This window comes from Erythrolamprus reginae, chromosome 3 (genome assembly GCF_031021105.1).
Source record: "Erythrolamprus reginae isolate rEryReg1 chromosome 3, rEryReg1.hap1, whole genome shotgun sequence".
Taxonomy (NCBI): Eukaryota; Metazoa; Chordata; class Lepidosauria; order Squamata; family Dipsadidae; genus Erythrolamprus; species Erythrolamprus reginae.
In genome coordinates, this window is record NC_091952.1 from 49,885,214 (window position 1) to 49,900,322 (window position 15,109).

At 36.5% G+C, this 15,109-nt stretch overlaps 2 protein-coding genes across 3 annotated transcripts in view; both read right to left on the minus strand.

The window, feature by feature from the left end:
* The window catches only part of FKBP5 (FKBP prolyl isomerase 5), a 1,202,894-nt gene that overhangs the window by 221,531 nt on the left and 966,254 nt on the right, over nt 1-15,109 (minus strand). The gene's annotated exons all lie outside the window — the stretch shown is intronic.
* SRPK1 (SRSF protein kinase 1) overlaps nt 1-15,109 on the minus strand; it is a 38,751-nt gene that overhangs the window by 3,012 nt on the left and 20,630 nt on the right. The window contains exons 6-15 of one of the 2 annotated variants that reach the window (XR_011558537.1): nt 12,450-12,537; nt 11,789-11,895; nt 9,796-9,961; nt 7,906-7,931; nt 6,451-6,664; nt 5,282-5,686; nt 4,544-4,644; nt 2,482-2,589; nt 1,916-1,985; nt 819-916 (exon numbers count right to left, since the gene is read on the minus strand). Coding sequence is in view for 1 of the 2 variants with exons in the window: in XM_070745189.1 (XP_070601290.1) it covers nt 819-911; nt 1,916-1,985; nt 2,482-2,589; nt 4,544-4,644; nt 5,282-5,686; nt 6,451-6,664; nt 7,906-7,931; nt 9,796-9,961; nt 11,789-11,895; nt 12,450-12,537 (1,378 nt within the window). In the remaining variant the exon portion in view is untranslated. The remainder of the gene's footprint in view (nt 1-818; nt 917-1,915; nt 1,986-2,481; nt 2,590-4,543; nt 4,645-5,281; nt 5,687-6,450; nt 6,665-7,905; nt 7,932-9,795; nt 9,962-11,788; nt 11,896-12,449; nt 12,538-15,109) is intronic. The other variant, XM_070745189.1, reaches the window with a different exon arrangement.

The window sequence follows — 15,109 nt, forward strand, 5'->3', positions numbered from 1 at the left end:
TTTTTTGTATTGGTTTTTCCTAGTGATGCGGAAAAGCATTTACACACCATAGTGAGTCTTTGGGGCAGCGAACAAGCATTGCTTCAAACCTCTTGTTGGCGTGCAAACGCTTCTCCCCTGGAGACTGGAACCTTCAGGGTGCCCTGATCCCACACAAATCGCTCCGTTTCCAAGTGTTCCATAGGCGCTCAAACACTTTTCATCAGGACAGAGACCTGACAAAGCCTGGAAACTTCATCTGTATGCAAACAGGGGGCTTGGAAACAGCAATTCATGTGCGATCAGGGCACCCAAAAGGTTCCAACCTCTGGAGGAAAAGTGTTTGCATGACAACAAGAGGCCTCAAGCAAAGCAGGTTCACTGCCCCAAAGTCTCACTTTGGGCATGCAAACACTTTTCCATGCTAAGACTGGAAGCCTTTGGAGATTCACCAAAACTGCCTGCCGCTCCAGGAGTGGCAAGCAGCTTCGGTAAGTCAGAGAAGCCGAGCAGGACATGCTGGTCCTGCTGTCCTTCTGCTCTTGGAGAGGAGACAATGTGCTAGATCTTCAAAAGGTATTTATTTATTTAATTTTTTTTAAATTTTTTAAATTTAATTTTTTATTTATTTACTTATTTTTTATTTTATTTATTTATTTATTTATTATTATTATTATTTATTTTTTATTTATTCATTCATTCATTCAGACAGAAACAGTCTAGAATCAATTTTCATTGCACTTGAAGTTCAATGCTCTTGAAATGTTTCAGAAACATAGTACAACTTTACAACAAACTTTACAATAAAATCTTAAAAGTCAAATTATTTTCCCACTTGCCTTTTTTGGTGAAAAACTCCTTGGAATATTTTCCAGCTATAATGAGCTTACGAGGTATTTTTCCCAGAAGTTCTATAATCAATGCGATATGATCTGTGCTTCCAGGGAGAAAATAAGGAAGAGACTATAAGAATTAGAATGAACTCATACTGATTTTATTGTGAATCTTGGGATTAGATGTGCAGTTTTTAGAAATTCTATGGATGAAAGAACGTAGCAAAAACATCTACCTCCATTTGGGGGGGGGGGATCTCCTAATATGCGGAAATCTCATAAACCTGGCTTTCTTGAGGACTCCCAGAGATATTGCTATGGATGGATGGATTTATTTATTTATTTATTTATTTATTTATTTATTTATATTTGTATGCCGTCCCTCTCCGCGTACTCGGGGCGGTTCACAACAAGGCATAAACAAATCGTAACAAATCCAAATAATTTAAATATTTAAAAAAGTTTAAAAGAGAATCCCTTAACAGTTTGCGCTTTTTTAGTAATTATGAGTCATTTTAATAAGTAAAACATACATTATGATTCCCATTTATATATCCTTCTGCAAGAATAATTCAATGTATTTATGTGGTTTGATTTTTACTTCTGAAATTTCTACTGCATGGCCTTCAAATTTAACAGCAAGAACTTTTAAGCAATGTACAGTGATTGATAAATTGAAACTGAAATCCTAAGTCTGAACCCATTTAATTGTGTCCTGAAATATAGTTTAAGACATTTTTGTAAACTTAATGTCTGAATTTGTCTCTTTGCAGCTCATGTCATTTTGCATGGCTGTATTTATAATTTTGTCCCAATTATTTTGAAATATAAAACAAATTTCACCAAATGCTTATTGAAAAATATGTGTCAAATTCGTGTCCTTAATATAGACATAAATATAGCTGGGATTACTATTGCAAAAGCAGAAATTGATTCTGCTAGTCATGCTTCTAATTTATAGCCAAACTTTAACGTTCTCCAAGATGCTTGAATCTAGGAGAATCTAACATTGATTTTCTTTTAGGAAAACCCCCCCAACATATTTCTTTGATTTTCTTATTATCCAGTTCTGCTACTTAGCACAGTTCTGGCATAGTTCTCACCTTCATCCCGAGAGTAATCTTCACCAGAGTGAGGCTCAAACAAATAGTCACCTGTAGCCAGTTCAAATGCCTGAAGATGAAAATGACAATAATTTTCAGGGGGGGGGGAATTGTAAATGATCTAAGTGCTAAAGCATAATTCTAATTATTCTGTAATGCATAATGACTCTGTAAATTAGATGTGTCCTAGACGTGCTTTGAAACATACTTCAGATTCTCACTAATTTGATTTAAGGCGATATTTAAGGCTTTACTCTTTTGTTAACTAGGCAAATACTAACTGGATTTCAGACTTCTAAGTGGTTTTAAATGTTAGATCTTTGTACTTCTCAGTTTTAAAATTAAAATAAGTCATTTTTATCAAATGAAATGCCCTGTTAAAAAAGGCATTTAAAGTAATCCAAATATTGCTTTTCAAAACATCAGATTTCAGGAGTGATATCCAACATAAAATGATATAGCACTGTAGAAGTCAAGTCAGTTTTTTGTGATTGGACTTACAGACTCCTACCAAATTGTGAATAAAACTGTACAAGAGGTTTAGGTAGTAGTACAACCGAGCTTACCATGCAGGCAGTGCTCCAAACATCAGCTGGAGCGCTATATCCTGCTCCAATCAGTACTTCCAAAGCTCTATATTGCCTTGTTTGAATGTCCTCTGTAAAATGTTTATGCTGTAGAAGAAGAAATGTGTTACAACTTGAAGCAAAGGAAGTTTTTCTATGCTTGGTAAGAAGTGCATCTCTAATTTCTAGTTTTTATAATTTAAGGAGGAGGTTATAATGATCTGACTCACTTTTAATGTAAACCCTCAAGGGAGCACTAAGATTTATTTATTTATATTTATTATTAAAGTTGGAAGGGACCTGGTAGGTCATCTAGTCCAACCCATCCCAAGCCGGAGTCCCTACTGATTCTGATACACATTTGAGGAAAGCCTTATTTTGTATATTTATAGACCGCTTTTATACCTCTTTAACAATAGTAAATCCCACAAAGTTCACTGGAGGCATCCATTCAAGTCCAGGGGACCCATAGCATTACAAACAATGTAGTTAGGGAAAAAGATGGTAAAGAAATTGCCTGATTTTTTCTTTTCTCTCTCTCATAAATATATTTCATTCTATTTATTATAGTTTCCATTAAGATCCTGTTTTAATCAATTATCCAAACTGTGCCCTTCTCTTTTAAAACAAATTCCAACTACTTAGCATTACATTTTTAGAAGCAGAACAGTTTGAAGTTGTTTTTTTAAAAGCCACACTGTCCTCTTCCATCATTTTTCAAGCACTAGAAGCACAGCTAAAGCAGACCATCCACTGCTATGTCCTAAACTAGTATTTTTTTAAAAAGAAATATGCTACAATTGCTTTTTGATGTCTTGAAATCCTATCCCGAACACTGAATCTCAGTAACCACCTTTAGAATATGAATCTGCAGAATAAGAGAAAGTTGGAATAGCAATACAAATGATGGGATAGAAACTCCCCATCCACATTCTATAAAAACATAGTTTTCTCAAACAAAGATCAGTGGAACTTCTATGACTAAATTAGATTATTAAAACATTATTTCAATGCAGAAAATGTGCTGAGATGACATAAACCATGAATCTTGGGATGCGTGCTCTGTTCATTAGTCAATAGTAGCTTTTCCATGACGGTGGGGTGCGTGGATCAAAAGTATGGGAATATTGGGACAACCTTGGGGAAGGCTGTCTTACATAAATGTTCATACATTTAATAATTAGTTCTTTTTACATATTTTACACATGTAATATTGCAGATACTATAACATTACATATTTTTCTAAATTAAATGATTGGATATAACATTTTTGTATGCTTTACATGCAAAGTATAATGAAAAACAAATAATAGAATCAACTTCAATTTTGCCTTTTCTTGCAAGGGCATAAAACATTTAACATATTAATTAATTTTAAAAAATCTTAGTATGCTTTCATACTAAACATTTCTGTTTTATCACTTAAAGGGATAATGAAAGATACTGCATCTTTTCTTCCTTAATCTGTATAGGAAAACTGAATAGTTTCACACAAATAAGCAGAATTGCCTCATAGAAACCCAGAAATGAGGCAGAGTAGCTATACAACAATAGCCTTCAGAAAAGTCATAGACCTTTATTTATTTTCAGTTCTGAGTAAAAAGTTAATATTCTTTGGTCTGAATATAGAGCAAAATAAAAAGAGGGGAAATGATCTTGCCATTCCACCTATGCTATCTATGAAACTAATACCTCTTTGCTCTATAGCAGCCACAATAAGCTGGTTGCTAGTAGAGAAAAGATGCTTTTTCCAAATTGAGGGGACAGATGCTGGAATTCTCATTTCTGGATTAAAATTTGGAGTTACAGTACTTTAAAATACATATATAGGGTGAAATTCTAACAGTTCTACTTAAATCCTGCCCAATAAAATGAAGTATTTTGAAAATTTGTATGAAAAAGAACCATTCTTTCCAAAGGAACAAGGAACAATTTAAGAACTATGAACAAATTAAGTTTGCATTTGTATACATATGTTAATATATTTTAAATGATAACTATGTTCATTCTAGCAAACTGCAAAATTAGCAATGTTGGCATTCAGTATGGAAAGTAAACTTACCACCCAGCAAGCATTTCCTAGATCAGCTATCTTCACTTTGAGTTTATCTGCATTCCCAGATTCAAGTGGATTAAGGAGGAAATTACCAGCAGCAGCTTTTTCTAGACTCAGGATAAACATTAGTTAGCTCAACTATCTATCATCCATCCATCCACCCACCCTCCCACTCATCCATCCATCCAATTTCTACATTGCCCATCTTATTTAAGTGACTTTAGGCAGCTTACAATAAAAAATGCAGTTTGGAGATACCTTTTGTCAAAAAAACCTTTGGAACATCTTTCATAAAATTAATGCCAATGAGATGGTTTAGAAATTATAATAAACAATGGCTTAGCTATAAACTGTAGTGGGAATCAAGCTTGCTAATCTCCTTAAACCATAGAATCCCCTTCCATTTTGACTAACTATAGATTTTGTGTAATTAAACTTAAAATATATCAAACTGAAATTGTGGATTATACATGGTCTAATTTTAAAAACAGTAACATGTTGTACAAGACCCTTTAAGATTAAACATATACGGCAAGTGCTTAGAAAAAATCAATATAACCATGAAATATTAGGAATATTTCTATAACCATGAAATATTAGGATTTTTAAAATTAAATGTATATGTCACCCTTTTTATACTTTGAGGCAACTCTGAGCAGCTTATTGTTACATTTTTTAAAAAGAATATTCTCCTTGAAAATAAACAATTTATTTCTGACAAAAAAAAAAATCAATGTGCTGTACCTTTGTTTTCAGAAGACCCATTGTTTTCATTCTCATCTTCTGAAGGAATTTCTGACCTGATGCTTTCTTGTAATTGGATGATCTGCTGTGCATTTAAATACTGTTCCTCACATGTGGGCTCTTGACAAACCATTGAATCCAGGACTTCTGAAATTAAGGATACAGGAAGCTGTGATATTGCTTCCTGTGTTAGGTTCTCTGAACCACCATTGCTTTGGCTATAAGCACTGCTCTCTTCTTCCTGCTCTTGAGAAGGGCCAGTGAAATCATTGGCATTATGAACGTCATCCTCAACTTTCACAGACACTTGATGGATGGATTTCGAGAAGGCAGACATTTGCACCAATCCATTACAATTGATCTCTGTTACACATTTTTCAATTCCCTCCATTAAGCTACTTTGCTCTGAAAAAAGAAAGAAAGGAGGAACTATGTTTATGGGTCAAGGGAAGCACATACACAAAAGGAATCACAATGTACCCTGAACTGGAAATACAGACTAGTCAACCATATTTTAAAAAAATATTATTATTATTATTATTATTATTATTATTATTATTATTATTATTTATTTATTTATTAGATTTGTATGCCACCCCTCTCCGAAGACTCGGGGTGGCTCACAACAGTAATAAAAAACAGTATAATAATGAAACAAATCTAATAATAAAATTACATAAAAAACCCCAACAATTAAAACCATACAACACATACATACCAAACATAAAATATAAGAAAGCCTGGGGGAGATTTCTTAGTTCCCCCATGCCTGGCGATATAGGTGGGTCTTGAGTAACTTGCAAAAGACAAGGAGGGTGGGGGCCATTCTAATAATTATCACTGCTGCTGATATCCCATCTTTTTTTCCAAGATAGTATAAATAACACTTCCTCTCATCATTTTTCTCCATCACCGTCTTCTGAGATAGTTTAGGCCCAGAGATAACAGTGGTCTGAACATTACTTAGGTTTAAACATCTATTATACATGTTAGGAAAATTTAATTTAACCAATTAAAATTTGTAGCAATCCGAATGTCTTGAAACTTTTTATCAATTCAAATTTCTATTTTTAAGACCTGCTCAGCTTCAAAGAATGCAGGATTATATCAAAGAATACAGGATTAGAGTAATAAGTTGATCCCAAACATATTTTCCCAGAGACCAATACCTGTCTTTACTGACAGCTCCTCATCTGGGGAGCTTTCTTTTAAAATTAGTTCAACTGGTCTCTCCACTTCTTGTTGTTCCTCACACTCATTTTGCAGAGGAGGTGTTTCTTTCTCCATCTCTTCAATTTCTTGTATTCGCTTCTCCAACAGTTCCGCTTGTCGTTTCTGCTTTTTTTTCAATTTCTTTTTCTTATTTTTGGACATTTTGTCAGCCTAAGAGATAAATGCAAATCAGCTAACTTTTACGGGTCTACTGTTTATTGTAATAGTAATTTAGTAGGCATTTTTCCCCAAATTCATATAAATAATAAAAGAGAAATTCCCTACGAATCATTAAAGAGAGATACTACACACACTGAATCTAGTAATGGCTAGTAAGAAATATCACTTGGTTCAACACAACATACTTCCATCTAAACAGCCATCATTTGGATTGTAAAGTTCAGCTTTATTTCAATCTCTCTCCTGTTCTCAGAATTTCATTGGCTATTAAGTATACTATAGCAAAGATGCTACATGGAAAGTCTCTGTGGCAACAGCTGTTTTACCTATAGGTGGTTTAATGCAGAGTGTCCCAAATGTTTTGGCTTTTGTTTTATTTATTTATTGAATTTATTTATTGGGATTTATATGCCGCCCCTCTCCGAGTACTCTTTGTGGAGTGGTGGGAGGGGAGAGGGGATAATTTGACATGAGCAGCAAATGGAGCATGCACTCAACTGCTTGCTCACTGCTTACACAAATGAGGATATTTACACACATGCTCACTCACTGCTTGTGTGAGTGAGAATGCACAGGTATGTGCGCTCACCTGTCCCCTCCATAATCCAATTCTGAAAGGCTCAGGGTGCGGTAGTAGGCCACAGACCAGGGGTTGGGGATCCCTGGTTTAATACCACTATTTTAAGTATTAAGAGTTTTCATTCAAAGTTGAAAATTACAACACTCTTGAATTGTATCAATATTTCTTTGTGCTTTACAAACTAATGCTAATGTTTTACTGCCTGCTATATGCCAATGATTAATAAAGAACCATCATTTCTTCATGAAGTAAAAATGTTGTAGGGCTGTGCAAATTTTTGAAGGAATAGTTCATTTCCATGAGGATTTAAGTGAAATGCTCTTAAAGAAGCAATGGAATCTCACTGCTTTAAAGAACAAAGTTGCTTTACTTCTTGACAACGTATTGCTGAACCTTCTCCAGCACAATTTCATCAAAGTTGGGGAGAAGCATCTTCTGGTTTTACTACGTGACAGCACAAAAAGAGCTTTGTGACAAGGAAAAGTGTTTCATTAAAATGAAATCCATTACCTCTGTGCTTTTAGAAAGGCGCAGGGCCCAGATATTTTAACTCTTAAAATCTAAAATCCCAGCCACAGTTAATGATAACCAGATCATCTCCCATTATGTTATGTATCATCTAAATATAAAAAGAAGAAATAATGAAACTTACTGGTTTGGGCTGCGGTGCAGTACTCACTGTGAAATAAAGCAGAAGTACCATTAGCGTGTTTCCATCCAAGTAGCAACGGTGCAGTACAAGTTGTACAATACACAAATCTTTATTAAGCAGACTATTGTTTCTATTAAGATGCCAGCAGCATAAAATGTGCGTTTATGTAGATATTCTCATTAAAATATAGCTTCTCAGTCACCTCAAATTGCACGGTGGACAGCAAATAATACTATTATCATAGCTCATCACACAATCAGCCAGATGTTCAGACTGGAACTGGCATTTTTAATCCACCTACTGAGACCTTTCCAAAGACCTGGGATAAGCAGATGTGGCCATTTGTTGGTGTTAAAGGTGTCATCCTCAGAACAGCTTACATCCTGTGACAATACTTTTTAACACTATTCAACATCCATATCTGCCTATCTTAGGTCCTTGGGAAGGACTCGATAGGTGGATAAAAATGCCAAATTCAGTCTGAACATCTGGCTGATTCTGTGACAAATAATAACAATGGTTCATCTCCAGAGCATTAAGGTTCCTTGAGAAAAAAAATCCCAAAACTTTGATGCTATGAAATTTTCTGAATTTTATTCAGAAAAAAACCACCACATTTGGGGAAAACACTGAAATATGCTAACGTCGTTTTTTTAAATGTCAGAGACGTCTCTGATTCATCTCAAAATAGATAAGTAGAGTCAGATTAGTTCTTGAACAGGAGGTCCATCAAATGAAGCTTCCTAACCAACCAGAATAACAACATGCCTATCCTGGGGAACTTGATGAGCAGAAGCGGCACTCAGATAACCTGGCTTTAAATGTCCTATCTAACACCTTGATTTGACATTCTTCAAGGGCAGTCAAATGTAATGTATATTACAGCAATCCATTTGGAAGGTAACCAGGGCATGAGTGACTAAGAGAACCAAGGTAAAAAAATAAGTCATTAAAAATACTTCTAACTTACAATCTAAAGGGAAGGCTCCATTAGGGCCATACGTCAAACACTACCTACCATATTTTTCAGAATATAAGAAGCACATTTCCCCCACCCCCTAAAAGTGGGTGGAAATGTTGGTTTGTCTTATACACAGAATACAGCCATTGTTGGTCTCCTGAAGCTGCACCCCTGCATCCCATTTTTGCAAAAAATTGGCCTGTTTTTCGCAAAACCTCAGTGCACTGCAGAGTGCTTTTGAAGGCTGGAGGAACGCAAAGATGCCCCCTTTCTTTAAAAAAATTGACTGTTTTTTGCAAAAACAGGGGTGTTTTTGCCTGCCCTTAGCCACCAGAAACACTCTGCAGGCCTCCCAAAGCCTCTGAGCACCCAGTTTTTTTGCAAAAACGAGTCCGTTTTTAATCCATTTTTGTAAAAAAACGGGCCCTGGAGAGAGTTTGGGAGACCTGCAGAATGCTCTTGGGGGCCAGAGAAGACAAAAACCTTTTTCTTACTTACCTCTTCAAAATATTGGTGCGTCCTATATACCAGTGCATTTTATAATATGAAAAATACGGTATATTGCCATTAAAAAACGATTTAAATGAAACCAGTGTCATATTTGTCCTTAACTACCTAAAATTATTAATGTAATTTAAAAATCTTATGTTTTACATTTACAATTTTCCCCCTGAGCTTCTTTTTAATAAAACATTCATTTTACAAACAAACTGAAATATTTGATATTGTTTATTTCAGTAATTTATATCTCATTCTTCAGTTTGGGTTATTAACAGAACAAATTAGATCACCAAAAAGAAGTTAACACTTGCCCTGTCTTCCCACTGGAAAAACCAGGGCAAAAAAGAATTGAGTAGATGAATGAGAATAGTTGAGGTTGCCATGACAATGAACCAAATTTGAAGTGAAAACAATTGGGAAGCACAAACCTGCAGAGCCAGAAGGCGGAGGGGCTCCAGATCTTTGCCACTCTGTTGCTTCTGCAGCTAGTTTACGAACGTACTGGTCATTAACACACAGCAGAATGTTTTCTGGTTTAATATCAGTATGGATAATCCGACATTTAGAATGCAAATAATCCAGACCTTGCAAGACCTGCAACACAGAAAAGATAAAAGAAATCAAGTAGGTTGCGTACAACATAGTACATTTAATGGAATACTAAAGAGACAGGATTTAATCAAGATAATCTCCCTTAAATCAAGATTAATTTCTAGTTGATTTCATGTACATAGCCATTCAATTTGAGGACAACAGTACAGAAATAATTTCCCCTTTGCCTTTCTCAAAGAACAGATGAACATATCTGTTCAAAAATCGCACCCTTACATTGACCTCCTTTTTGCAGCATTTTCTCAACATTCTTAGTTTTCACTTCCTATTAACTCACACGATTCCTCCTTCCAAAGAGATGGCATGCTAACAGATAGCTCAGATCTCAATGCTGCACGTGGGAATATTGCAGTGATTTCTGTGGTCTGTCCTAGTGAGATATTCCATTTCCCCGATTTTCTTTACACACAAAGTTACTTAGAGATGGCCCTGCAGCCCTGCTTTGCTTTTGCTTTGCAAAAAAGGAACAACAATTTTACCATGAGATAAAATTATAGCTCAGAAGTACCCTCTGACAATTTGCTTGGGTCCTATTAAATTTCCTGTCCACTTTAATTCTAACAGTATTTTTTAAAATTGTGATTTATAGGTAATTTAATTTGAAGAAGTCTGAAAGCAGCTTGCAAAGAATGCGGGAATTAAATTAATTTATTTAACAAAATGCATATGGCTGCCCAACTCACTCTCGGTAATTCTGGGCAGCTTTCAAAGATGAAACAAGAAAAACCTAACAACCCAAACAACTATCACTAACCTTCCCTCACAAAAGATAAGAACAATAATTGCCTACTCTAAGCAGATGATCAGTCTTACAAAGCCTCCTGAGGCTTTCTATAATAGCCTAGTTTAAGCAGCTTTTCTCAAGGCTGACCTCAGTCTTAATGCTGACCTCAGTCCAAAGGTGAGAGGAAGAGACACAATTCTGTTGTCCCTGATAATAACAACCCATCAGAAATGGAATCTGAATGGCGCCTTCCTTACTAGACCTTACTGGATGGGAAGTTATCTTTGAAAGGAAATAGTCCTGCAGGTATATTCAGATTCCAAGCAACGTAAGGCTCTAAAGGTGAAAACTAGCATCCTAAATTGTGCATTTAGAAGCCAAATGCCAACTAGTGCAGCTTTACCAAGAAATACCCTTAACTACTCCGGTCACTATTTCTGGGACCAGCTGTACCATCTTGATGATCTTCAAGTCAAATTCCACCTACAGTGAATAGCAACAGTCCAACTAAAAGGAGACCAAAGTAGTATTATGGCCCCTGGATACAGAAATGGTCTTAACTTCTGTACACAAGAAAGAATTGTGCAAAAACTCTTCTAGCTAAGAATTGCCACCTGCTTCTTGAGACGTTCTAAGTCAAGTGGATTCCCAAATTACAAACCAATTTAGTCAGGGGGGAATGCAATGCTATCCAGAAGTGAAAATGCAATACTAACAGTTATTAAAGGGCAGTAATAAAATTATTGTGCTCTTTATTGATTCAAACATATTACTGATTATTAATTACAAGCAGACCAGTATTTTACATTAGCATTCAACAGTAGTAGAATCATGGCTTCCTGTTTAACAATGAACTTGGCTGGGGGTTGCAATCACAATCAACAATGCCTGGGTTGCCATCACTAATTGATGATGCCATATGTCATGCCATTGTAACTAGAAGAATATTTTCAAGAGCATGTATTGCTAATAAACCCTGAAGAGAAAAGTATTTTTAACAAATTTTAAAAATTAAAAACTTCTGAAAAGCAAAAAAATTAAAAACAAGATTTATATTGAAATATATCAAGAGATATGAAACTTACCTGAAGAATGATTTGTTTTACACAAAGTAGTGGAAGCCCCTGATAATTTGATTTGATGATCCATTTCAAAAGATGATGCCCTAAAACTTCAAATACCATACAAATATCTGAGATGAGTCAAGGGTGAATTTCTAAACTATTCCAATAATGAAATTTCTCTTGAAATTTTGTATTAGTATTCTTTTTGTCTGCATTAACTTCTTCGCAGTATCTATAATACTCATAGTATTGTGACCGAATACTATCAGGAAACATGGGTGATGGTACAGTATTAATAGATGTATACACCATTCAATATTTGAACGCAGAGATGATACAGCAGATTAGAACTATGTGGGATGAAATTATTATTTTTTAAGCTTCCAATACAAAAATAGACCTCTTTCCACTATACTCTGAAAGGAATTTGACTTTTTCCCAGTTTAAAAAAACTATACATCTTTTTTTTTAAATGTACCCTGGCTTCTAATAAACAAGTCAACATAGTTGGATAAGCTTGGAATGCAAATATTAATTATTGTACTATTATATACCACAGCAAAGTCAAAGCCCCATAAGTTATAATGACTGAACAAGAAATTAAGTGTTACAATACATTAAAGGCTATGTACACTTAATAGTTTAAACCCATGCGTTGTAACTTGCTCTATTAAAAGGATACGGGAACCATTAATTCCTGAGATTTTAAAGTCATCTAAAAGCTGAACTACTCTGTCTCGATTTGGATCATCTGGGTCAGTGTTGCGGACCTGTATAAAGGAGAGAGAGAGAAAAATCAATTGACAGTGTTGTGGTTCAGCCTGGGACCCCTCCGGGAATGGCTGATTTGCTGTCGGTGTCCAGCTCAGAGGCTGAGGACCAGGAGGGGCAGACTGACGAAGAAGCTGAATCCCAGGCTGAAGATGAAGGACAGCCAGAGTTCCACCAGGGGGAGCTCTCCCCAGCAAGCAGCCTGGATTCCCTGGGGGAAGATGCTAGTGACTTCATAGATATGCGACAGAGGAGAGCTAACGAGAGAAGAACGCAATTGGCTAGGTATTACCAACATTAGTGGTTGCAGCTGGGTTTGGGTGTGGTGCTCTTGGGAAAGGATAAAAGGTGGCCCCACCCTTCCTGGCTTGCGGAGTTTTATCTTGGAGATTCGTGAGACCTGTCTGTGAACTTTGGTGGCTACAATCCTGGTTTGTGCCTTGGACTCTTGAAACCTTGGGGGGGGGTGCCAGCAAGAAGCTTTTGGAATTGACTGGACATCAGGACCCTGTTGTAAAGTATTGTAACCTGTCTGCTGTGAAGACAGGTCTTCCTTTATGCTTATTTTTTCCTGCTATAAACTACTTTTGGATTTTACCAGAGTGTCTGGCTGTTTTTTCAGTGGGTGTGGAGGTCTGGGAAAACCCAGACAGAACAGACAGAAGGAAATGAGTTCAGGAAGATCCCTCCAAACCGTCTAAGAATTTTTCCAGCTCCTCTTATTTCTTTTTTAAAGAGTTAGTACTCAAATGCACCATCATTTCTGATTGTCTTAAGATAGCTACACTCTCACATTAGCACTTGTTCTTCCTAACATGCCAGCTTAAAAAAAAAAAGTAAATAGCCAAATTATCTGGTCCTAGACAATAATTCATATTTCATTTCATGATACAGTGGAACCCCGACATAAGAGCTGCTCTACTTAAGAGCAACTCGAGATAAGAGCTGGGAGGGGAGAGATATTTTTGTTCTACTTACAAGCCCAAATTCGAGACACAAGCGCCAAGGAGCTGTCTCCTGAAGCCAAACGCTAACTTCCGCGTTCGGCTTCAGGAGACAGCTGCGAAGCGGCGCGCGTGTTTTAAAAGGTTGCAGCCGGCCTGGGGGGCTCGGGGGGGTGCTTGCAGCTTTCTTTCTTGCTCTTTTTCTTTCTCTCTTTTACCTTCCCTTCCTCTATTTCTTCTTTTCTTTCTCCTTCCCACCTTCTTCCCTCCCTCCCTCCCTTCACTCATTCCTCTCTTACTCTCCCCTTTCATAAGTTTCCTTGCTTCCTTCCTCTGTTCCTGTCCCTTCCCCCTTTCTTTCTTTCTTTCTTTCTTTCTTTCTTTCTTTCTTGCTCTTTTTCTTTCTCTCTTTTACCTTCCCTTCCTCTATTTCTTCTTTTCTTTCTCCTTCCCACCTTCTTCCCTCCCTCCCTCCCTTCACTCATTCCTCTCTTACTCTCCCCTTTCATAAGTTTCCTTGCTTCCTTCCTCTGTTCCTGTCCCTTCCCCCTTTCTTTCTTTCTTTCTTTCTTGCTCTTTTTCTTTCTCTCTTTTACCTTCCCTTCCTCTATTTCTTCTTTTCTTTCTCCTTCCCACCTTCTTCCCTTCCTCCCTTCACTCATTCCTCTCTTACTCTCCCCTTTCATAAGTTTCCTTGCTTCCTTCCTCTGTTCCTGTCCCTTCCCCCTTTCTTTCTTTCTTTCTTTCTTTCTTTCTTTCTTGCTCTTTTTCTTTCTCTCTTTTACCTTCCATTCCTCTATTTCTTCTTTTCTTTCTCCTTCCCACCTTCTTCCCTCCCTCCCTTCACTCATTCCTCTCTTACTCTCCCCTTTCATAAGTTTCCTTGCTTCCTTCCTCTGTTCCTGTCCCTTCCCTCTTTCCTTCCTTCCTTCCCACCCTCCGTCCATTCATTCACCCATTCCTCTCTTGATCGCTTAAAGCCGGTCCCTGGTGCAAAAAGGGTTGGGGACCTCTGTCCTACAGGATTGGGTGGCAGAGAAGTTGAACATATGTAAATTTAAAAGTTTAAGAAAGTTTACAAGTTAAGTGAAAGAAACTTCATTATTCATTTATATGTACATGTACATTTCTTCATTAAAAACATGTCTTTCTGCATAATTTAGACTAACTTTGTGAGTTTTTTGAGGGCTGGAACCAATTAAAATTATTTACATTAATTCCTATGGGGAAAAGTCGTTCGAGATAAGAGCTGCTCGACTTAAGAGCCCAGGTCCGGAACGAATTAAACTCGTATCTCGAGGTACCACTGTATTGCATTTCCCATTATCAATCCCTTTATAAAATTCTCCTGAAAACTTACTATTAGAGAATGTTAATGACATCTGCAGATGATAACATCAACAGTCTATCAAAATTCCCCACTCAAGGTTCATTGTAACTAAATCCAGCCATATTTTAAACACACAAAAACTGAAATTTCTCTTATTACCTAATAAGAGAAAGGGGACATGCAAAGTTAGACAGCTGTTTAAACACTGCTCCTTTTCACAACTTTGAAAAACACCTCTGAAAGAACCGACCACCTCCTGTTTTAAAAATTATTACATTTGAAGCTATATTGTAATAA